At 29.1% G+C, this 27311-nt stretch overlaps 1 protein-coding gene across 1 annotated transcript in view; it reads right to left on the bottom strand.

The window, feature by feature from the left end:
• LOC121117718 (uncharacterized) overlaps nucleotides 1-27311 on the bottom strand; it is a 151455-nt gene that overhangs the window by 65413 nt on the left and 58731 nt on the right. The window contains exons 2-4 of the mRNA XM_040712199.2: nucleotides 23922-24097; nucleotides 11939-12613; nucleotides 11729-11877 (exon numbers count right to left, since the gene is read on the bottom strand). Of these exons, the coding sequence (XP_040568133.1) occupies nucleotides 11729-11877; nucleotides 11939-12613; nucleotides 23922-24089 (992 nt within the window). The 5' untranslated portion in view covers nucleotides 24090-24097. The remainder of the gene's footprint in view (nucleotides 1-11728; nucleotides 11878-11938; nucleotides 12614-23921; nucleotides 24098-27311) is intronic.

Consider the following 27311-nt stretch of genomic DNA (forward strand, 5'->3'; position numbering starts at 1 on the left):
CAACCGTTTTAAAATTTTTCAATAAATATGTGATTGCATTATTTCAATTATTACATATCTTTACATAAAATAATTTTACCAAGCTTCCTAATTGTAATTTTCATCCTTTTTTTCCCTTAAAGAATATGCCAAAAACAGTATCATAATAAAGTGTGTTTAGGCTATTAACAGTAGACTCAATAGTTCCGTATATCTCCGGACATCCCAAATACAGAAACCACACATTATTTTCTGAGAAAATTCACAGGACATTTCCAGAGTGCCCGAAAGGACTCTTTACCTAATTATCTTGAAGCAGAGTTTAAATATGGGTTTTACAATTATTATCATCTTGGCATTACGGTTTTTGATTCTTCTTCTATTAGCAACTCTTTGAAATACCAAACATTGGTCTATCATACAGCTACTTTTGATGTTTCTGAAACTCAGGGATGTAAAGTAACATTAAAAAGGGGAAGCTGAATATTTTTTGGTGTTGGTCCATACTTTTTGATAATGTTCCTCAATGCCATTGTTCCCTCGAGTTTTTCACAACACAAAACATAACTAATAACCTAAATATTCCAAAAAACTTATAATTTCTTATACATTTATGGGCATTATCTCAAGCTTATTCACAGACCCTTTTTTTGGCATTAGCTAAACAAAAATATTTTCAATTTTTTCCTTGGATGGTATAGCACAAACATATTTTACTTATATATATACGGGTAATATACACGTATAATGTCATAGTGGTGTTTATAAATGATCCCCTCGCTATTTATATATTCCATAAATGCAGTTATATGATGCATTAATAATTTTAAACAAAGAATATATGAGGAGTAAATAAGGTTTTTTTCAAACCATTTATATGTAACACGATTCTAACCCTACTTATAAAATACAAATGTATAAATATTAAATTACAAACAAATTAAATGCATATTTAATAGACTTTGTTCTTAATTTAAAGTTATTAAAAGTTTCAGAATAAAAAAATTATAATTATTATTTATCTTTGTGTAATCAAGTATACTTAATTTTATATAAAGCAGGTACTAATAAACCTTAAAAATAATATATTGAAAAAAAAAAAAATATTTCAATTCTTTTAATAAGTGGTCGTATCTCCAACCAATAAGTTAAAAAATTCCATTTATGCTTATTAATATTAAATAATGTTTTATTTTTTCAAAGTTCCAAACACAAGTTTGGCATTAAAAGGTGAGAAAATGATAATATTTATATAAATAATAATACTAATTGCGGTTTCTCAGTTTTCTAATTAATGAATCTATGTGTACATAACGGGGTGTCGATTTAAATCTGAACACTTATTAATGAAATAATTAATGAAGGCTGAGTGATTGAATTTTATTCATATTTCAATACTTTAAAGTATAAAGTATAATTAGTTACAAAACAAAACTGAGCTCTTTAGCTTACATAGAAGTCAAGAAAATGACACTTGAACTTGATCAACAATTTCATTTCTCGCACTCCAAGCCGTGGGCGTCTCCAGGACCACTACCTACAACGACAGCAAGTCCAAAATGTTGGATCTGTCAAAAAGGCCAAACTGGGCTCGGAGGAGTTCAAGAAAACAGTTCCTGAGGTCAATCCCCTCAAGTACACGAGGGCCCATGCAAGAGATTTTTATACTCAAAAACGATTTTTTTGATACAAGCAGTCTAAACACATATAGGATCCTATATATCTAGATTTATTGATATCTTTTAATAAAAAAAATAAGTTGTTCTTCTTTTTTTAAACAATGTAGTTATTTTTTTATGTAGCCACAAGGTAAAAGAGTTCGTAAAGACATTATTGCTTCTTCAAATTAATCAATCTTAAAATAAATTATGTAATAAGAAAAAGATTGAGAGGTAAATTCAATATCAGGAGAAAAGCAGTCTTGTATCACCACATTAACTGTATATATGAGAATTGCAGAGGAGTTACAATCGTAAAATTGAGCACATTAATGAAAAGCTGTAGTTTTTATCTTTCTAAAAAGATAATCGTAAACACATATATCTCAATTCTTACAAAGATTGAAAAAAGTATGAAGATGGTTCTATGATCTGCGCAAGCCATGACACCTCAAACAACGTCAATCAGCTCGAGGTAAGCTGCAACACTATATACGCATTCACAAACGTCTGTAAGATGGGTCAGGCCTCAAAGATCGCCCTCCAAATGCTAGGCTCGTCAAGCTAACCTCCAAAGCTGCCAAACACATGCCCATGGCCAAATTTGAAAAACAGTCCCTAGACCAGCCTACCTTGTTAAAGGTGTTCAAGGCTACTAGTGGGAAGTCAAAAGGGTTGGAAGAGAGTCCATCTTTTACTTAATAGTATCAACAATTCCGTATGGGGGGTTATAGAAGTATTTTTAATGAATTTCTGACCAGAGCCCAGACTTACCCTTTGGACTACAGTATCTTGTGGCAAGTGGGATCTAAAGACCCTGTGTCCACCAGAGCGACATTACCGATCTCAAGTCCTATGTGAATAAGGAGCAGAAGAAGATGAATTGTAGATACATATCACAGGTGGGCAGGCAACCTTCCAGTCCCACTTTTAGACTGTCGTTGCACCAATCACAAAAATGTGGAAGAGTGAGCCAACTTGCACGCTTTTCCCTATAATTCACTCGATAAGGCGAATTTCTGTACTTTCGGCAAATCTTGAGATCTAAGTTAAGCTGGTTCTGCTATAATGTAAAAACAATTTATTCTTCATAATACCACATCACGTATTATGAAACTATAAAAATGCATTATACAATATGCATAATTTATTAATACATTTGTTGATCACGAAGAGATAAACTTCATGATATGATAAACCACCGTCTCTTTTTTACAAAAAAGTAACATATATTTTTTGATTTATGACTTATTTTGCCATTATTAAAGTCATTAGAAGATATTTACTTAAGCAAATAGGGTTGTATGTTGAATATTTTAATGCATTAGCCATGGTGCAACTATGGCCTCAAATATATTTTATACAAACATATTGTACATAGCATATGTGCATTCAAAAAGTTACTATCTAACTTTTCGGCTTACTTGTGTTATTTTTCATCATTTTTGCTGTAAAATAAAAGGAGTACATATACATAATTTATATCATGTAATAAAAATATATTTTTTAGCAGAAGCTAAAAAAATAATTCACATAATAAAATTTGTTTTTTTTTCATAATAAACCGTCTAAATAATTCACATGTGAATATTTAATTAATCAAAGAATAGTGAATAAAACATTGTAAGGGTTCCTATCTCCAATAGTTCATTAGTATGAAACAATTACTCAATACATATTTTACTCAATTTGAACATATTCGATGCTCACTTTCAATTGTAACTTTTTCCCACATTGAATTTGAAATATATCAATAATACTTTACAATCGGAGTTGTATAAAACAAGATCTAAAAAAACAGGAGCTGGTGTTTCTAGTTGATCATCTGAATAAGATTTTTTGTTATATTCCAAAGCTGCTATCATTATTAATTAATTATTAAGAAGAGAGTATCTAAGTATAAAGTAATAATTAGTGCGTTTGCAGAGGCGGAGAGGAACAAATTATTGTTTGCTCGGGAGTTACATGGTAGGCCAGCAAAACGTTGACTTGAGAGATGGATTTAGAAATACATCTATAATTTTATATTTTCAATAATAGACAAAAAAATAATATTAAAAAAACATATAGACAAGGTTTTTGCAAAACTTTTTTCTCTCAATATAGCCACCTTAATTATCAATCACAGCCTTTAGATGTAGCCTAAATACCATGCCAAAGTTGAAGAGAAACTCCTCAGAAAAGTTGTTCCATGCACCCACTATGGAGGACTTCAGTGAGTCCACATTTGGGTGTTATGTCTTGTTGGTTTCCCTCCCCACAGTGCGCCATATAGAAAAGTCAAGATGGTTCAAATCTGGTGAGGAAGGTCCATATCTCTTTGGACAAGAATGAAGCTATGTTATCTTTGATGAACTTTTGGCACTTGGCAGGTGTGTGAAAGGGAGTGCCGTTCTAAGCATAAGTGTAGTTACCCTCCGGATAGTTGGGATTCAGCCATGGCAAGATGGTGAACTTAAGCCTTATAGTAAGCCTCCTGGGCAATTTTCTGTCCACCCTAGAAAAAAAACGGAGGTATCTTTTTTCCATCAGAGGCCACAACGCTAAGGATTATCGTTTGGGCTGGATATTTGGTGTGGTAAACCTTTTGGAATTCTTCTCTTGTTTCTGCTTGCCAGAAGTCGTTCCATTGCCATTTGGATCAATTTGATGATTTTCTTACACTTTTAGAACAATAATAATAAGGGTTTGTTCGGATCCTTCAACTATAAGTACTTGAAGGAATCGGAGGAAAACTGAGGATTGAAATCGTAATAATTCCTATCTCTATCACTGCTAGATGCAAAGAGGGGTTTGTTTTTATTTCCTTTGGATAATAGCTACTTGTAGCTAATTCAATGAAAGGTCAGGGTATATAAGCTACTCTCCTTCCAAGGATTTTTTAAATTGTCACGGCTACCACGTTAATTTTCGGTTTCTTTTTTTAATGCATACTGGTGGATAATATTTTTTTCTTCCAGGCGTATTACAGCATAATACTTCTTCCCATCTATTGGATTTAATACCTCTAAGATTTTTCATTGGTGTATTTATTTTGTCAGACAAAACAACAAAAAATTTATTACATTTTATTTTATATTGTAAATCTAAGTGAATTATTTGATGTGTATTACAATTAAAAGTATCTCCGTAAATTAATTAACGAACATATGAAGCTTCTGTTGCAAAGAAGAAAAAAAAACATAAAGTATTCCAATTTGTCTTTTTTTTATACATATTTTTTAATTGACTAAAACAAGAAAGAGCAAAATATTTAAAAAAATTTAATAAACTTTTTAGAGTTGATCTGTTTATATTAACCATTACTAATAGTTCCAAGTGAAGACTCTTTTACGAAAACCCTATATACTAATACATACCTATCGTACACGAGGTAAAGTTCTGGACTTGATATTATATCAATCTGGATTACTTTAGAGTGAATATTTTAAAATACTGTGGGGTGTTATTAAAAGTAAGGACTCTTCCTGTTAATAAACAATAAATAAGAGCTTTCATAAATCTAGGGTTGTCAGCATGGAGGCCCACAGGCAAAGGGTCTGATTTGCACACGTCCAAGTAAATGTCATGAAGGTTAAGGATGCTCCTAAAGTCTTTTTATGGGATTAAAAACATGGTGGCTTGAGATGAGAACCTTGAGAGGCCCCTTAGCAACGGTAAACGCCAAAAAATCGGGATCATGGAGGATGTGGATACTACGATCTCCAGAAGTCCGACCAAGTCGATGAGGTAGCATAATAAGGATTTCAATGTCAGAGAGGAGGTATGTTAATGATTTTGAGAAGGCGTCTTATGTACAACGATATCGGCATATGTTCCCAAAAGAAACAAGGTCAACTTGGTCAAAAGAGCCCAGCAATTGTTGACTTTATTAAAGCATAATATGTAAATAGCTACCATCTTCTCAGACAATAAGTATCTCTAGACTAAGCCATTTGGGCGTAGTCGAAAAGAGAACCTGTCCTACCTCTCACTGAAATTTGATTGATCTGAAGGCTTCAACCGAGCAGCAGTAGGCGGACATGTCCAAGACCTTCGACAAGAAGCGTTGCAACGCCTATAAGCCCAGGTTGAAGGCCAAAGGAAATCATTTGGAAAAATACGAAGCTAAATAAATAAAGAAGTCTGTTATACTCTTTTTCACTCTTGAAAAATTTTACCCTACTTGTTCGTTAACAAAAAGTACAAGATTTTACTTTGCACACTGTAGAATTGTATAAAATATGATATGTCAGTATGCTAAAAAGAAAGAAACCAAAAAATGACATGGGAATTTGAAGAACTTTTGAGAGAAGAACAGCTTAGCTGTCATGACGTAATATTACATTAGCTGCGAGTGATAATGAGATGAAGGAAATACACACAAATCCAATTCCTTATCTAGCAAGGACTTAGGCAGGAATTACTACGATATGAATAATCAATTCTACACTCAGTTCAACAAAGACTTACACTTGTTATTGTCCTAAAGCTCCTCAATATTATTCTCAGTCTTTCATAAGCAGACGCACTAATGATTATTTTATAATTAGTTTTTTTTTTCTTTCATAATAAAATAATAAGTGTAACATCCTTGGAAAATAAAACTGCTCAGATTGCTAATCAGAAAAAATCTTGCACACATTTTAGGTCATAATTTCTACAACTCTACCAATATATATTCAATGTTCATTGTCTATTAGATAAATCCGGGCTCTTTAAGCACATAGTAAAAACAATTTGTATAGAAAATTATAGGGAAAAAAAGTTAATGCTTTAATTTATAGATGAAATTATTCATTTATTTAGTATGATTACCTTCAGTAGCTATCCTTTACTCAAAACTGAGTCTGAAAGATTTATAGATATTCGCCGCATCCACGGGACAAATAGTAACTGAGTGTCACTGTCATTCTTATATATAACATCCAGAGTTGTAATGAAGACTGGAAACTTTGACTTGAAGATATGAGAGACATCACTTCCAATTTCAACTACCCATCAATCAGTCTGAACATATATACACTATCTAGTTCATCTATTTTGTGACTGGATAAATTTTATACTTTTTGTAGAACTGAATCTTACGGTCCAAATTGATGTCCTTGAAGACAACCGAATGTAATTGCATTCTTTATCAAAAAATTGGATAGGATTCCAGGATTTGACCTCAATGAACGTATTAGGATGGCAACGAAGATAGGTGTCCCTTTATTGTCACACCCACACCTTCGCTTGTATACTTTCCTAACGTCCTTGCTATCTTTCTTCTAGTCATTGTATACATAATAGTATGTGCTTTTGTACTAACCAAACGAGTTTTGAATTGCTGTAGGACCATAAACAACGTGAGTTAATTCAACAATTGTATCTCTATGATTTTTTTATTTTTAAACTGATTATTTATTTGATATGAGAGTACAAATATATTCACAAACATCTAATCTCACACTTGCGAATAACATTATATATATAAACGTTATACGAACGTTAAACGAATAACGTTATATCTAAAGTTCGGTAAAAAAAATAATGATAATAAGTGTTCTAAAATTGTATAAATTTTTTACACCTCTGCAAAAAATATCCTTTTTTTATTTTTCATCTCTCCAACAGATTAGATCACTAGTCATTTTTAAAATGGAGTATTATGACATCACATCGTTATTAGGTAAAAAAAAATAATTTAAAATTATTCAACCTTCTTCTCAACTCCGATAACACAATATCTTCCACTCCAAATTATGTATTCGAAAAAAATCACTCATTGGCTAAATAGAAAACTTAATAATAGTTGAGAGTATTTATGAGATTTCTGACGTATTATAAAGGGTGCAGCGAAATAACTTCCTTTATTATAATCTGTGATAATCAGGGTTATAATTAGTAAGGGGGGCGGACATGGTTTTATTCTAGAGACAAGATTTTAAAGTTGTTTTTTGGAAATACAGTCAGCCACTATGATGCGTAGAAACGTGTGTTTGCCGTCAAAAATAAATACTGCAAAAAAATGGTTTAAATGAATATTTGATGAGTTTAAACAAATTGAAATTTAGGTCCTGAGTTTTTATTGGTGCAATTTATGAAAATCAGTTATTTGCTTGAATTTCTAATACACAAAAAAAAGTGATATTTGTACAAATTGAATAATTTAAATTGCATTAATTTTGGAAAACCCAACATTTTGAAGGCCTTTGCAAAATTGCCCAAAACTAATCATCTAATCAATTAATCAGAATAAATTATAAAACAGAAATTATTTTTATTAAATTTAGCATCTTTAAAAAAAAATATTAAGCCTTCTAAAACCCTAAATGAAAAGTTACTTTAAGAGAATAGAAAAAATGAGAAAAATCATTGATACCGATAAATTAAATATATATAGAAAATTCGATTCATGAACAATGAGGGATAACATATATCTTATATGATTTTTAAAACTGTGTAAAACAGTACTTTAAATTTTTACTATTATTATAATATAAAGCTTAAACTTTTTTGATTTATAAAACTTATTTTTTTGCCTTTTGGTAACTTATGCATGTTGTTGCACCCTGTATATATTCTTCCTCTTTCTTAATTGTTTCATAGTACAAGTATTTAGCAATAATTGTAATTATAAGTAGTGGTCAAGTGAATACACTAGTAATTGGCATTGTATTAAAGAAGATCAAAGGAAAATGAAAGAGTGACTAAATTAAAAGGAAAAATATGAACTTATGGTTAAACGATATAGCATTACAAATCTCTAAGCGAAGGCTCAAACGCACCCACCCCAAAATTAGTGGAAGAGCTTAGTAAAATGGTTACCAATCGTGTTTATTTACATAGTTTTTGTTTGCTTTACTTTGCTCTTGTCCCGTCTTTAAATAATAAATACTCACAAAAACGCTCAAAAAGTATAGTGCTCTTGGCTGTGACGAAAGTTACAGAAATGCTTTGAAAGGGCCTCTATCCCTGTACTAGTTTCCCTTCTTAAGGTAAGAAACCGAACTCTTTGATAACTGAAAAATAATTTTCCTTTGACAACCAAAGATTGGGGACCTTCTTTTGGTTATCAAGCTTGCACAAATTACTTTGGAGATGAGGCTTTCTTCCAAATTGTTATAACATTATATATTTTTTTAAAGAAACTTATAAGAAAATATAGAAAGGAAAGAAAAATGCAGTTCCTTGCTTATTTTACATCCTTCCCGGTTGTATTCCAACATGCATATCAAACCTCTACTATTTCAAGAGCTAGATTATATAATAAGCGACAAATCCATAGGTAAGAAAACATATGCTTTATCATTAGATTAACTCAAATTGAACTTATAAGAATATAATTCCTTCTCAGAACATATAATATCTTATTTTCATACAGACTATAGTCGGATTTTCATCCTCTATCCTAAAATGAAAACTCATTTTATCATTGGTAGTCTTAAAATATATACAAACATGTATTTTTCTGGGATGTGTCATGAAAAATAATACATTAATAATCTCCCAATATATGATATACAATTTTATATTTTTAAATCTTTAAGTAATGTTCTCAATGTGATGACTTTGCTAAATAATAATTCAGAAGAAGAACCTTACTTATCCATGGTGATATTTATAAGAATACAAAAATAATTCGTAACACATCAAACATAACTTTTTCCAAAATCTTAATTTTTTAAGAGGTATTCCTATAACTCACTTATAAGTGCGAGTTTATGTGAGAATTTCTATCCTAACTTGTATAGGTAGATACTATGTGAAGAACTTTTGATACTTCTTATGTGGCCATAGTCTCATTGACTCTAAATGATAATTTAAATATAGAAGATCTAATGGGTCTGGTACCTTCTACCAATTTTAAAGAAATGTGAATTCTTTGTAGTTAGACTTATGGGTGATAATCTTTGAGTTAATCGAAAATTATATTCATATCTGCATGGTAGTTCATCCTTTAGATGTAATACTACCTATGTTTTTACTCTTCGGTACAGTCCATAGTTTTAAAAATATATTTAATAATTTTTGCAAAGGAAAAATGTTTGATTGTCCCAATGCCGGAGAAGAATTTATTGGACAACCAAAATTTGAACATAAAGTTGAACTTCACAAATTATAACACGGAAATTTGTCAAATATACTCACAAACATAAAAAAAAGTTCAATGAAAACATCTAATGTCGAAAAAACTAGTATATCATTATTCTTTTCGGCAATTTCATCGATCTACTATTAAGATGCTACAATTTTATGCTAATAATGGACATATTCACCGTAAGAAAAGTATTCTTTTTTTAGGGAAATTTTGGGAAATAATAAATGTAAGAACTACAATTCTTGCTCAAATAAAGATAAAGTAGGATTCTTCGCCATCAACCTTCAATACAAAGATAATTTACATAATAAATATATTTTGTCAATTAGTTAGATAAATTGTACCTGTCTTGTATACGATCACATCTAGGATTATTAACTTTTTTGCCTTTTAAACAAACAAGTAAGGGTATGACAGACTATCATGTGATGCAGAAAAAATGTTTTTAATTATGTGTTACTTGGAATGATGGCTTCAGTCCCCCTCAAAATAAAATTAGGACATTTCCGAAGTTTATATAGTTTAAAAATATTTTCTCAGCGTAAGATATATTTTAAAAGTAAAAAAATATATTAGACTTCAAAAATCTAGTAAAACATTTTTTTTCTTTTTGTGAAAATTTGAAAATTTAAGAATATCGTTAAATCATTATTTCTAAAGAGGTCTCTAATGGAGACAAAATCAATTTAATGTAATTAATCCTTCAAACTTCTCTATTTTATTGTGTTGGTCAAGTCAAGCCCGTCTTCATTAAAGTTTTCCAAAACTCCATTTTTATAATTTAAAATAAATCTTTGATGAGGGTTCAAAAAACGAAGTAGAAGAAATATATAAATGTGGATTTAAATTCTTGGAATTTTTAAAGAAAATTATCATAGATTTGGAATGTTAAAATGGATAAAGGCAATTTATTATGTTATATTGTTGAATATATTTCCAAACGTATAAGAAGCAAGATAAATTGTAAAAGTTGTCGTAATATATTTAGTGATAGTAAATTGTATTTTTTACTTGATTCCAAGTCTAGGAAACTTATTAATGAAACTAAAACATTAATTTCAAGAATACATTAATAAAGTAGAAGCGGCATAATTCCTCCCTTTAATATTTGTACATCAAGTTTTTGTTTTGTAACGTCAAACGAGATATCTTCTTAAATATTAAAATCGGTCAATCCCTTAAAGTTATGTAAAATTTGATCCAGTTATATTGTTTAAATAAGCCTTTTGATTTAGATGTTACCTGCTCGAAAGATATTTTTTTTAATACTTCTATTTAGTTATTCAAACTATCTTAAATATTGGTATGAAAAACGAAGAATTAGATTAGATAATAATATTTTATGTAACTTAGAATTATATTTGAGCTTTTTATAGCAATTTTTCATGTGGGATTAATTAACATTTAGATTGAAAATTAGTTATTATTTTGTTAATTCATCTTATAAGATCTAATTTATTTTGAACTAAAAATAATTAAGGGTTTTTTTATAATAAATATTTCAGAGCGATTCCTTTTGACCAGTAAGAAAAGGTGTGTGTATAAAAAGTAAAGGCTAAACTAAGTTTTAATTACAATCAGAAGACTTTAAAGTGTCATCAATGTAATAATTACAAATTCATATTAAAACTGTTTTTTATTTCATTATACAATTTTTTTACAGCATCAGTATAATACAGTAATATTAAGACCTTCTTTTTTTTTTATATTTTACTCTAAAACTCTTTTGTAGCGAAGGCACTTGAGCTTTTACATACACTTTTCTATTATTGTATGGTTAAACACGGCTATTTTCCAAGCCACTGAGTTAAAATTAGTAAACAAATATTTTGTTTACTTTTATATGAGTGTATTATGCCAGAATTTTGATAAATTATATACTGGAGAATTTATTTAAAAAATTATGTTGTAGTAAACTTCAAAAAAAATTTATAACTCAGGATATACCATATAAAAGAACATAAATAAATGAGAATATACCAATCGAAATTTAACAATATCCCACCACTATTTAATTAAATAAACTTACCGTAAATGGTTTCTAAGAATTTTATCAATATCTTTTAATACTAAAGAAAATCGAAGAAAACTCGAGTGAAGATCTGCATCTAGTATCCAAGTACAATTTTCACCATCAATTACTTTAATATTTCCATTTTGAAATGATCTCAGAGTACACTAGAGAGAAAAGTACTTGATTAGTTCATATTAATAGATTTAAATACAATAAAGTATGTACCACTTCACCATCTCCACGATCTTCATTGTAGGCATCCAAGGAATGAACAAATTCTGTGATGGGATGACAAGAATATAAGTCAATGGTTATTTTCAAAAATCCGCCTCCATCAGATACAGATCGAGTAAATAGCTTTTTTAGAGGCACTTTCAGGCTCCAAGGGGATCCATTATGCTCCAACATAATCATTTCCTCTTTTCTTTCAGATGATTCCCCATTGGTTGATATTTTATAAGAAATACGAGAAATTGTGGAGTCAACATGTGAAGATGTTTTGAGCCTTTGAAGATACAAGGAAACACCAAAGAGTGAAGGTTTTAAATTTAGAACCCAATTAAAAACTCCAAACGTAAATTCTGATGATGTGATGACTTCTTCTTCATTACTCATTACAAGAAACTCTTTTTCGTAAAGGGTCTTAATGCGAGACAGTCTAAGTTCAACAAGGAATTCTCCATTTGTATCCACAAATCTTGGCCGATGTGTTAAAAGTTCTGATATCTTAATAAAAGATTTATTCCCATTTGTATGGAGAGAGGGTTTATATGTTGCATTTTCCAAGGAGAATTCTCGATTTTCCAAAAAATTCTCCCTATTAATCAATGTAAATTTTAAATCAACACTAACCACCATGCTTTCACTTGGATTTTTCCAAACCAAAAAAAACCCCAATGTCTGAAAAAGAGGAAAAATGTTTATTAATAAAATTATACAAATATTTTTTTTATATTCTATGAATTGGACAGATATAATGTTGGTCAATAGATACAAATGAATATAATACACCGGTACAATTGAACAAAAGAAGAAAAAAAATTGAACAAGTCCTTAAATATATTTTCAATGTTAGATATTATGCATCAGTTTAACTCCCAATTACTTTCCCGGTGGCTTTTGGAAACTCCAGTTAAAAAAAAAAAGGGTGGGTATTTTCTTATTCCCACTTATTTTGCTCTTCCCTTCACAAAAATCCCGATTTATATTTTTTATTTTATAATATAATACCGATGGTTGTAGAACTACGGTGAGATTTTTAAAACACCTTTATCTCGAGATTGAGTTATCGAATCTCTTAAGTTCCGCCACCTATAGTTAACTCATTGTTTTTTTTTTAATTTTTGTACATTATCAAAGTGTGCTTGGTTTTCCCTGACCGTTTGGAGATGTCTTTGCGGTCTAGGGGACGGGGGGGGGGGGATATATTTTTCTACTATATCACTATCAATATGTGAATATACTGTTTATTATCAATATGCAAAAAAAAAAAAAAATTGTCATTAACCTGCTATCCCCCGTTTAAACAGTTCTTAATTTTTCTGATGATTATGAAACCTCTGGTATATTTAGAATATATTTTCTAGTTTTTCATGGCTTTTTTGCGACTATTCTAGGAGTTTTTATCAATTACTTCTAGATTTGGCTCTTTTTGACCGGAATTTTACGAAACAAAAATATAAATATTGTATTATTGACCTTGGATGTTCAATTTTTTTTTAAACAGGAAAAAAAAAATACACCAAAACTTTTAACAATTCAGAACTTTTTAATTCATTTGCAAATCCTTCATAGGTTAACCAAATGTTGGTTTTTTCGATAAAAGCAAAGTTAACGACCCTAGTTTATATAATAAATATTTATAAAGACAATTTTTGAAATTCAAAGCCATTATAAATAAAATATTTTTTTTTCTCAGTATTACAAATTGAAAAAATTATATTTTTCTCGTAACATATATGAGATATACTCGAATAATTGAAGAATACTCAAAGTAATTACTAATCCACGTAAATTGATATTAAAAATAATATATATTAATTGTTTTACAATGGCGGAATTAATTTTATGACATCCCTCTAATATCATCATAATTCTCTTTAAACTGCACCAATTCAATTCTGAAAAATTATTTATCATACATAGTTGAGGTATATACCCTAATACACTGAGTGCTTTTTTTTGGATGAAGATGTGCATAATAAGCATTTATAAGCAATTTCCTATCATCTCATTGTTTTTGTGAAATATGTGTATAATGAGTCATGATGTTCAACTTTAGGTCTACTGAATAATTAATACTAACACTAATACTCTTTAACTAGAATTGAACTTTATACAAGAATTGGTAAATCTAAATACCAACCGTTCTTAAAAAATATTAAGTAATTGGTTTATATCTGTGTTAATATATAAAAATTCCTGCCTTGGATAATTGGCGGTTAGTTCTTGCTCATATTAAGTAATTTAAGATTATGATGGAGGCCTTTCAAATGTTGAATGTGTCTGACAATTTGAGATCTCATATCAATTTACTATATAAGAACATTAGAAAATCGTTATTCAGAGAGGAAAATTGCGTAATTTTCCCATCAAATGCTCCTCAATTCTTATAATAGAAGTTTAGAAGTGTATGACGGCTTCGTAGAAGATTTAGACCCATATATAAATATTCTTTAACATATAACATTATAAACGAGCTGAAAGTCACTATCCTAGACTTTGATGTGAAGCGGTATCTTCATGATGAACGATCCTTCCATTAAAGGAGGGGAGATTCACGAGTCAGGTGTACAAGGAAATGAGATCCCTTAAACAGAATATGAAGTTGAAGAGAGGATAAAAAGTCTTTAAGAACTCACCTAGGATAGTTTAAACTATGATTCACACCTTCTTTTATTGGTTGTTCATATGAAATAATAAAATTTAAAAAAATTAGAGAATTTTGTTTTTGTTTTGTTTACTAATATACATAATTAAGTATGCATAGATATCGGTGTAATAGACAGTATTGAGCCGATTCTGATACATCAAAAAGAACGAATCTCTCCAATTCCGATGCATTGGTACCCCCATAGCAATAATATGCTTTTAAAGCTGTAAATAAATATATGCCAGAGGTGATTAGTTTGTTAATATTCCCAAAATTTAGTAATTAAACTAGTTCTTATTTTATTGTAAATACGTATAAACACAGCATTTAAATCGATCCAATTATACTTTCTTAGGGTATTTGTGGAAATGTAATCAAAATGTTCATAACGCAACATTTAAAGCTTCTTTTTTTTCCTTGCAATTGTCATCTTTAGAGATGCTAGTCGTGAAAACAATCAGGGTCAAGATACTTGCAAAAATGTCTGAATTTACTTGTACTTCGTTATACTCCTAAGAAATCAACTAAGTTCCAATATATTGAAAGAAAAACTATCCCTGATATAATCTTTTTCATAAGATGATAAAATTCGAGTGAGTATGTAATGAACTGACATGGGCTAAAAAGTAATGGGGATCTGTGGTATTTTCGGACAAAAATAAGATCAAATTTGTTAATTTCCCATGAATCACTTGATACTAATAATCCTCTTTTTCAATAGAATAATTTAAGCATTCTAAAAAAACAATTTGTTGTTGCAACGCCAAAATAATTATATATTGAGTTTGTTTGCTAAGTTTCCAGACTTGAATCCAATATAAAATCTGTTGATAATCTTGTTAAGAAAATTTTACAACAATATTAGGCAAATATCTTTCATATAGTAAAAAGAATTTACATATAATTAGTGAATTTTAAAATATAGTCCTGAAACGAAAAAATTAATCACCCCGTTCTTTGTTATTATTTAATAAGTAGTTGTGGTCATAACTTCACTCCCTGAAGTAAGCATTTGAACCTATCTTTGTTATATAGTATTTTAAAAGTGCATTGTAAATCTTATATATGCAAAAATAAACATATCTACCTTCCTCCTCCGTTTTTGCTGCTTAGCAACAGTTTTTGTTTTCTTCTAGCTCTATCTACTATTAAAAATAAGAAGTGAAGGGAAGATTGTGTTAGCCAATTAATTCGTCTTGGATGAACACTTATAATAATTTAATCTGTTCAATAATTTTTTAGGTAGTAACATGAATGGAGATTGCATTAGCCCGTTAATTCGTCTTGGATTGCTGTAATTCAAATGATCACCTATGACAATTTAATTTGTTAAATAAAGAAAAATAGTGACATTGTATATCTAATATTTTGAAGTAACTATGGGCATTGGATATTACGCAGGATACTAAATTATTTGGAGGTAAAGTAATTTTAAAGTTGTCATGTAGTTGGTGCACGTATTAAGCGATCTTTACTTTAAGAAAGTTAGGAGTAGGTTAGTTTATTGACATGGGCTTGAACAGGAGTTAACTTACAAAGGTTATTATAATAAACTTTTTATTGTTGATAAAAAAAAACACCAACAAAAATATCAAAAAAAAAAAAAATGGTTTAGTTACATACTGAGAGGATTGTGACGTAGCTACTGATTATTTGGTATCCTTGCAATTTGTTGGGTTGTCTTCAAATTTTGGGTAACTGTGGGAGTGTTGTCGTACACAATACCTATTTAGGAGTAATTCTGACGAATATAACCTATTTTCTTATCAAACCTAGGATGCTAGACAATTTTTTTTTTTTTTCGTTCTTGGGTTTTTATTATTGTTCTTGAATAAATTAGGTACTTTAACATTCGATTCAAATAGATAAAAATAATTTAGGAATAACAATATTTTTTGATTTAAAAAAATATTTAACGACCACCATTTTGTGTCCAAATGAGTACCCACCCATGCGTCCATGAAACTTATACTAGTCAAACTATTATACATAAATTTACACTACACTTTCCCTACACTAATACTATTTTGAATGTTAAAGAGTATTCTCTTTATCGCAGTAATTCATTTTATCCCTTCAAAATCATATAACAAGTGGCTGGTATTAGCATGCGTTTTAATTCAGTAATACCATAAGTATCACTGCTGCCTTCTCCTTGGTCTTAACAAAAATTCTAGCTTTGTAAATCACATTCAAATTTGATGATGAATCGGTGCAGTTTAAAGGTAACTGAAGGGAAATTAAAGGAGGCTTAAATGAATCAATAATAACATTTTTTTTCCTGTAAAACAGGATGGGCACTAAATACTGTACCTTGAAACTAAGTTTATATAACTAATATAAATTTAGAGATACTATTCTTAATTTTTTGTTGATAAATTGTTCACAAAGTTTAGGTAAATTTTATTTTGGTTAAACGAGAGAAGAGAGAGTAAACAGAAGCAAGAAATTTCTCTGTTTTTTAAAGTCTGGCACGCTTTTCAAAAGTATATTAAGTCTTTTCTGTTGAGGTGCTATTCAACTACTCAAAATGATTGGATTTTGCTAAAAAAAGAGCCGATAAGCCCTGTTTGATCTATTAGACTCACAAGCCACAGTCAATAATGCTATAGGGTGCCATTAGCTTTAGCAGAAAGGTGCTCATTATTTTTGTGCCCTAAGGGTAAAAAACTAACAGCATTGAGCACATGGACATCACGGAGAAAAGTCTCCAGCCATGAACCAATTCCCACTTAAACTGAGACCTTTCAACAAAAAGGTACTCACTCTTACATATGTAATATGATGCAAATGTGATATGAGACTCATTTTCTTAGCTTTTGGAGAAACAACTTTTAATCGTTATACAGTCCGAATTTGAATCCAATGGATTTTTAAATATTGTCGATTTAGGAAGAGACAGTCTTCAAGGAGCCCCATCCTAATTTGGATGCATTAAAAGGATCCTTAATTCGGTAATGGACCACATTCCCACAGAAGTACCCCTTAAATACTGTGACGTCTTGCCTAATAGACTCAAGACTGTAATTTTCCGCATTTTAAATATTTTTTTAGTAATCTATTACGTTGATATTTAATAATATTAATGTAAAATTTTCGGTTACTAATTAAATAAATAAAAAACTATTATGCAATTATTCATTTTATTTAAAGTCCACTCTGTACAGTATAAACATATCCGTACAGAACCATTTTTAAATTTGTTTATCCTTTTTCTTTAATTATTATTATTTTTCATATAAAAAAGGAATCCTAATTTTTCGCTTGATGAGAAAATGCACATATAATTTTTCAACTGACGGAAGATTGATTGATTTTTTAGAAGAATGCAATTTCATTTCTATGTATTAAATCAATTTATAAATACCTATGACGAAAAAAATCACAAAGTATCAAAAAGGCAGTAGTTTGTTATTTTAAGAATTTAAATTTATTAATATAGTTTATTTTGTAATACATTTTCTTGGGTATCAATAATTTTGTTTTTCATTTTCCTATGCATTCATTCTACGGCCTTATTCATGGTGTTAATATAATCTCTTTCAAGTAGATACTTAATATTCTTCTTATTTTTTATTTTAGGTACCTACATAAATTAAAGAGAAAGATCTAACAAGTTGCTTTAATTCATAGATATTGCTCCTCTGTGTGTAAATATATATTTAGGGTGGTATGTTTTTAACTTTTCTCAAAATTTGATTACAGGTATTGTGGAAAAGTTGTCATGTGGTAACTTAGAATATTTTTTTGTTTTCTTACGATTTCATCTTTTGGTAGTACATCTTGTTCAAACTTTGAGAAGAGACCAAAGTTCTGTATTTGTCATTTCTTTGCAAGAACTATTCATAGTTCCTAAAACAGTGCTAACCAAAATTTATTATCAAATATACAAGTTTTCTTACGCAGATATTGAGTCAATAGATTTTGTTGTGAATAGTTGTTCATCAATGTTAATATTTTTACCTTGCCTGTAGGCTAACTAGCAATTTTCAAATAATCGATCCCATAGCATTGAAGTCAAGGTAAAACCACTCGTTTTAGAGTCTTTGTGATCCAGTGGAACAAATATCAAAGCGGATAAATCTCAATAATTCCGTTTATCTATGACGAGGTATAATATTCCGAAAGAGATTGATCACCAATTTTCTTGATCAAATGGCTAAGAATCCTCTCTCATACATTATCACAATTCATTGGAGTATTTCTCGTTTGCTGGTTTTCCATACATATTCAGTATATTTTACAATATAATCAATAATATAATTCTCTATCAAGAGTTCAAAAAGTGATGTTTTATCTGTTATGATTTACGTTTTGAAAATGATGATGGACCTTGGACTTCATACAAAATGTTATTTCTGTATAAAAAGAGTTGAACTCTTTCAATCTCCTTTTTGTGTCAGATTGTATTATCTGTACCGACAAACAATGATTCTCCTAATAAGTCCATTGATTTATACTGCTTAGAAGGCTGAAATTAAGTCGTCAATTGATTGTATTCTAGCATTTTTGGAAATGTTTAATATACTAATTAGTCGTAGAAAAAAACATATAACGTCTACCAAAACTAATAAAGTTTTTCATCAAAATTACATAACGAGAAACTTGTCAAAACTTCAGAATACTCATCAAAATCAGATGTAAATGATTGAGGTGTATGGACATATTCTTCATCTGCTTTCAATTCGAACTCATCACCTTCGGAATTGAATTACGATGTGAACACAAGATAGTTTCTTATTTCTTCAATATATAACTTTTTCTTGTTCAGTAAAAGGAGGAATGAGAAATGTTAGTTATGGAAAATATATGTTATATTTATACCAAGAAGGTACAACATTCCTTTCTAGAGTTATTCATTCATGTCTAAACTTGCTTGGGCTTGTTCATTCACAATTGAAGAACAAAAATACGATTTGAAATGATTGGATATCAATTATGATACCCACGTCTGTCTAGGTAGTGTTTACTACATCAATCAAACTATTACTAATTTTAATTTGGAATTTTGTGTTTTGGGTTTATAAAATAATTTATGAAAATTAAAAAAATTGTAAATAAATACAAACAAGATGTTTATCACAATATTTTATTTCATATATTGTTAAATTGCTTAACAAAACTTTTATTAATTTTATTTTCAATTTTTGTCCACTTTAACCTAATCTTTAATTTTATATTTTTACCTTTAACCAGATAAAGATAGATCTGTTTAAATAATGAAAAGAATAGTTGTAGAGATGAAAGTACAAGTTCGAAATGAAATTTTTTTTACACACTTTGTAATTTCGGAAATGACTATTATGATAAAATATAATATGTATAATCCCCAGAATTCTAGCAATACGGCAAAATAATAAAAGGTATGTTCATATTGGGAACTAATAGTAGGGGGGTTAATTTATGAAAATCAGTGTATTCAATTTTACCCCAACTTTTCTAGTGACTAGATATTTCGTTTTTTTTTTTTGAGAGAAAAAAATCAAAATCGCCCGCCAAACCGCTACCCCGAAAATTACTTTTTTAAACATGAATATGTGTTTTTTTAATCTTTTTTTTTTCAAAGTAATAAGAAGAACCTCACAAAACTCCTAATCATTAAAGTCATTTTATTTTTAAAGCTATAGTTATTTAATGTGTGAGTTAATAAAGTATAGTTTTAAGTTAATAAAATAGGCTACTATTTCTACGTTGACCTGTTAATTCGATCTGTTGTTGCATTTTAATGAAAAGTTATGTTTGTAAAGTTAATGCCCGGAAATTAAAAATATATTTTTTCTAGAGTGCTTCAAATATGTTCTTGCATTTGAAGTGTAGTACTGTAAAGGATTTTTATTTTAACGCTCCTGTTACTAATAGTATGATTAAAAGAATATATTTGAAGTTTGTAATATAGAAATATACCAGTAAACTAAATTTAATCCAATTCTGATTGCTGTGGTAAAAACTTTTGATGGGATTTGATGGGAAAATTTAAAAAAAAATGGATAAAGTTTATGGATCAAATGAATAAATAAGCGACATTTCTAAAATGCTTGTAAGTAATGTTAGAAAAATTGTTTTTATTTACCATATAAAGCTGATCAAATATTTAACAAGATGCTAATTTCTTTATCTTTAAGGACTCGGAAGTTAGAGTTGGATTGAGTTACAGATCCAAAATTTTGCTTTTAAGCTGGTCTACTGCCAAATATACTACAAACTAAATTCTTGTAAAATCTGTTTCTCCATGAAAATTTTGCATGGAATGACCCATATATGAATGGATAAAATCCGGTAGGCTTAGGAAATCAGGTCTATTAAAATTCAAATTTGATGTTTTGTAACGTCAAATTTGCAATTACATCATTTTCATGCTAGTAATTTCATAAATTATCTTTTATACTCTGTGATAATTATGTACCTTTCTTAGCTTATAAGTGACGTTATTAATTTTTTGTAAGAAATCGTATGATGCCACTTGCATTAAAGTAATAAAAAGTGGAAACATGACGTCAGAAATCATCAAATTTAAATTCAAAGAGGCATGGGTTCTTATGAAATGAAATGTTTCATCAAGTCAAGAGTATATATTCACACTAAGATGAACAATATTTATCGATTATGGTCAATTTGTTAGAATATGACACTAATTGTATAATAGAGGCAAGTGAAAAGTTTATAAGAATTTTTTGTTAACTTAAATAACTAGGGATGTTTAAGCCTCAAAATTTGATTGCGCCGTTTGGTGTGGTCCTAAATCGTAGGAACAAATAAGATTAAAAAGGGATAGCTGTCCCATGGAAAAAACTTTTCCCAATTACATCATCATATTTGATAGGATTTTTCATTAAGAGCAGTTCAACTTTTTTTATGAATGAAATATAAACGGTTAAAGATTTTGCCAAATTTATTTTTTCAGTACAAATTATAAATATATTATGTACAAATGTATATCAATTTATATAGCGCGTGACTACCACGATTATATTTACAAAAATACAGTCGCTGAACCCAAATTTCTACTTATTTTTCTAATAAATTGACCCATATTGAAGTAATTTTGCGATAGATATTTTTTCTGTGCTCTTTTAACGTCACCGCCTTATTGGTCTAGACCAATAACTTCACGTGACACCAAAGAAAATTATCTAAAGGTATTAACTCGTATGATCGAGGTGGCCAATCAACTGTTCCGTTTCCCGAAATAACGCGGTCACCAAATTAGCTTTGCAATAAATCTATTCTACCGGTTGCTGTGTGACATGCAGTACTGTCTTGTTAAAACCATTAATTTTCCAAGCTCATACCTTGCAATTGGGGCCAAAAAGAAAAAGAAAAATAGTTATGATGGTGTGATAGGGATTTCCATCTACAATAACGTGACGATTACCATCATCGTTGACAAATATGGACCAATGATCCCTCCAGTGTGAAGCAACACTAAACAGTATTCTTTTGGAATGCAATAACGGCTCATGAAGCACTTGTGAATTGCTTCCTGATTAATAACTTATGTTTTGGTTATTAAAAAAAAGCAATTGAGCCAAAAGTGAACTTCCTCACTTGAGATGATTTTGCAATAAAATCAGTATCCGCATTGAAGAGTTATTTTGGTACTAAATTTGGATAATTTGCAATTGCTGATCAAGGGTATATCGTTCCATAATGAAATGAATACTAATATTAACGGGGGAAAAAAATGGAAGCGCCCCTAATAAAAAACTTACTTATAACAGCCAGAGCCGTCATCATTAATTTATTATATTGTGGGTATAGTGAAAATATAAGCATTTAATTAAAAATAGTGGCCTACAATTCTCGTAAAAGCAAATTATAGAACGGAAATAATTTAGAGTAATTCTACGCCAAAACTACCACGGAACTTAACGATATTTCTAAGAATTTGAAAATATTTAATTACTAATTAGGTTTGAAAATCCTGAAAATTTGAGATCTGTCAATTATATCTAGAGATATAAGCATCTCAATTTATCAAGATAAAATATATTTTTTAGCGAATTCGAAGCTATGCTATCATATTTTCTGATTTTTTTAATGTTTTGACATGGTATTACTCTTTTGTGAATTTTTAAATAAAAATGATGCCTTGGCGTTTCAAAATTTTGACCGTCTCTCAAAGATCAAATTACAGTAAAGGAGCCGCCTTAAAGCCCCATAATTTACGGATATAAATCAACAAAAATAGATATATATATGAAATATAACTTTTTAGTTCAATATTATAAAAGAATATTCAATAATCAGTGAATGTATTTTAGTTACTAATGATTGGCAACGTTATGAATAATATTGAAAATGATATTTTTTCGAACTGCATTAAATTATAAATTATTATTACTTATCATCATTTGAAAATGGAAACTGAATATAATTTTCAATGCCCTAATGTAAAAATTTTGAAAAAAAAACAAAAAAAACCTGTTCATTTTTCATGATCCTATATTAATGTACATGATTTATAAGCTAAAAAGTCCAGTTTCTTTCTGCAAATTTTGTATCTAATGTAAGGTCTAATATACAATTAAAATGACGTCATTGGATACATAATTAAACAATGGACCAGTTGGTGTTTGTTTGAGGCCAAACTTTAGGAATTTAGGAGAAAGAACGCCGAAGGCAACGACTAGAAGATTTAACTCTCCCCCGAATTTGTCACTCTAAAATAGTAAAGATTGTAGGCATTTCTGACTGGTCAATAGAAATAATCCAAGCAAATTTGGAGGCTGGGAAATATCCAGGTGATATAAAGGGATCAAGATGATCTAATAAACTGTACGATATTGACAAAATCATCACGAAAGAGATGTAATACGATCCAACATCTTCAATGAACTCAATAGTGACAGAGTTAGGATTTACAGTGATGACGATATGTCGTGACATTATGAAGCTTGAATTGAGGTCTTATATTCACTTTTCCATTGCGTACCTAACTAAAAAAATCAAGCCCAAGTATCTGGAGAGGTCAAAGATGCTGTTATCAAGCAAACAAAATCGTCGACTATTAAGATCGTCTCTGATAAGAAGATCTTCACAGTCGACTGGACTATTATTTTTGAGGCAACATTGAAAGAAAGGACTGTATGGCCTGCCATGATAATTTTATTAATTTAAAAGCTTCCTTTTTTCAGGAATGGGCTTTTATTGATTCTGTTGAAATTATCAGAACATGTAAAAGCTTCTTACCTCGTTTTAATACATGTGGACAATTTGTAATATTTTTTCTTGTTATACTGTAATTACACTCAGAAATTATTTAGAGCAGACTGAATTTTTTTGCTAGTAATCCTTGTATAATAGTACATATTTAGTAATTATTGGATAATATTTTACCTTTTCTTGCCGAGAGAAAGTAATGGCCCATTTCTGTGATCCATAAGAAAATTCCTTGCTGACAACATCTCTATTTAAATCCCTCGTCACTGACTTGGTTACAATAAAACTGAATACTTGAGTATCATGGACATCATTCATTGGAAGAAAACGTGTCAATAAAGCCATGATCTTTTCTAAAACAAAAAAATAAATCAAATATTAAGCAAACTAATTCAACTACAGAATTATTAATGTGATGCAGCAATAATTTTACTTTCTAACATAAATAAGCAAAAAATTCATATATATTATATCCCATATTTGCTATACATCTAGAAAATATAATGAAAAATAAATTTTTAAAGGTAATAAAGTTATAAACTTTGCTATTAAATATACATTCAAATATTTGTATTCATAAGGAAATATATATCATCAAAGAAGGTATTGTTATGAGAGCTGACAATGGAAAAATGAATTTTAAAAAATTGATTACAAAATTTTTGTATGTATGAGTTGAATTTATGTTAAGTTGATAAATGTCAAAAACACATTACTTCAATTTTTCAAATAACACAGAAAAACAGTTGGAGAATGAAAATGCACAAATTTGTTAATGGAATTGAATTTATCTGTTAAACTGAGAATCCAAAATGAAGCTATGTTTTTCTTATGCCTTTCTAATTTCTAATATGTCTGAAATCTGTGTTAGATACTGCGTTCAATGATAACATTAATTCGTTCATTATTTGTAGAAATATTTAGGTATTGTAATGATCTACATAAATATATAAAAAGTAAATCAATAGAACGAATTAATTATAACCAAATTATTCATGAAATCGCTTCATATTAATATGAATCATAGGGTAGTTTAAACAAAAAAAAAAGAGATTATAAGGTTTAGAGATGAAAAAATATTCAAGCGGGGACCGTTGAACTGTTCTTTCCTCAACTTTCATATTATTTTCAAAAATCCTTTGTTTTATTCTCTATTCTTTTTTCTTCTTCTCTAAGCCGTATAATCTCCTTTAATAAAAGTGTTTAAAGAGCAATACCAACAATTAGGAAAAATAGTTCTTTCTCATACAATTTTTTAGAGTTTTAGAGTATTTTTTTTTTTTATAATATGAAGTAATCGTTCGTTAGTCAAAAAATTAATTTCTAAGAAAGTTGCTATTTTAAGGTCACCTTAGATGTCATAGTTTAGCGAAACCATTAATTGAGCCATAAAAACCTACATGAAACTTTTAACTTTGATTGTAAATCCCTTACACAACACAAATATTTGCATATGACCTATACATTATGTTGTTCCTAATTTTAGATTTTTTTTTGCTTCTGTATTTTATTAAGGGAAGTTATCTTGAAATAGAAAAATATAGTGTAGATTTTAATATATAATTGTATATATCTTTTTAATATAGGAGCTCGATTATAGAAGGAAAAACAGAGGTTATAATGAAAGTACTGAAGAAATAGGACAGTAAATAAAAATTTATTACAAAAAAAACTCAACTTTTTTAAAACGACTTACATTTATGTTTAAAAAGCTCTAAATTAGCTCCTTTTGCGGGCATCCCTTTATATTTTGACATTTGACCTTAAAGTTGACTCAATATATGTATCTAATTTTATTTTGTTAATAAGGGACTCATTTTTATGTTCTGAATGTAATCTATATTTAAAATCAAGATGATATTTATATAAATTTGGAGGCATTATGATTTGGATAGGGTGAAAGATTTGTTCACTTATATTAGTTTGTAAAGAATGTAACAGAGAGTGACGCCGTCTTGCGGCCAAATAATACAACTCCCTAAATGATAATTTAATTACTCAATCTTCTTCTTTATTAATTAACAAGAATTGCAATTCTGTGTAATAGCATCTACTCTTGCTTCCTTCAATCTAAAAGGATGTTCCATTAAGAGAATTAGGACATTTCATTTTCTGACCATGAGATCCAATTAGAGTATTGAATACGTTGATAGAATTTGAGTGCATTCAGTAAAACGTCTTTTCTTATGCAAAAATATATATTTCTAATGGTCATTAAAAAGTCGTTAACGAGTATCATTCATTCAACTTTTAGGGAGTATTATAAAAGTTATATATGTATAAAAAGAAGTCACTGGGTGCACTGTAAATATTGCCTTCTGATGTATATTTTATAGCAATACAGTATAAATGTTAAAAAGGGAGCGCTGTATAAAATGAATTATATCTCGCAGGTGTTCAGTTCAATCCATTTCAAAAAGAAAATGGGGGAAGAACGTTACATACAACTTTTAAAAAAATGAATGTTAGTTTAAATAAGGTTTAGAATCATTTTAATTTTTGTTTCTGAAGCTGTTATTATATATTTTTTATTTTGGAGGAGATAAGTTATAAGTATTGATTAACTACGTGTGAGTGGGGTCATGAAAACGGAGAGTAAAACTAAGGATTTATTTGTGAGTTATCTTCTAAATTATTAAAACAAAATTTGTTCATTCGTCCCATATAAGTACTCCGAGCAATGATCTGTACTACAACTGGTATAGAATGTATATACATATATATACGTTATTAACATGGAAGGAGCCTTGAATTTTTATTCAATTAAAGATTAAGTACAAATAATATTTTTGATAATCATTTGTATAGTATTCTAAAATACTGACTGATTTTTTTCTAGCTATACATACATATATAGATTATATTAAACATTACGTCAAGAAAATATGAGTATTTCACTCAAACTCTTAGAAATTGTATTTATTTATTAAAAGCACATTTTTTGAGGAAAAAAATATACCATTTAGGGGAATGAAGTAGATTTTTGAAGGATCTATGTATAAAAAAAACAAAAATATAGTTGAAAGACTTAGAGCAAAATATTGAGTATACCATTTCAACTTTTTACTTTAGTGAGCGTTATGCATTATAGCATCATTTTTTTTTTTACATGAGTGTTTGAACCTACATATAAAATCCAAATACTTCAAGAACCCAAAGCTTATACATTTTATAGAATTGTTTAATATTATTTTGCATATACATATGTACATGGATACTAATTCTCATTCCATGAGAAATATTCAAAAGGAAGCCGATGAAATATAATTTAGTATGTGGGATTGTTAAGAAAAAAACAGCTTAGAAATGAAATTTTGTATCTGTAACTCAATCCAACTCTAAGTTTGAAGTCTTACAAATGAAATTTTTTGCATTTTGATCAATACTTTATTAGAAATGTATCGTACACCATAGCAATTATAGCAAGTATAATACATCATTAGAAAGCTATCACGGTAGAGCTCTTATCATTAAAAAATCCTCTTTGTTGAATATTCATGAATTATGTATTATGGTATGGTCTATAAAAATCATATCCACATTTATATTCTATTTTTTGTAGATTTA

Source organism: Lepeophtheirus salmonis, chromosome 5, assembly GCF_016086655.4.
Source record: "Lepeophtheirus salmonis chromosome 5, UVic_Lsal_1.4, whole genome shotgun sequence".
Classification (NCBI taxonomy): Eukaryota; Metazoa; Arthropoda; class Copepoda; order Siphonostomatoida; family Caligidae; genus Lepeophtheirus; species Lepeophtheirus salmonis.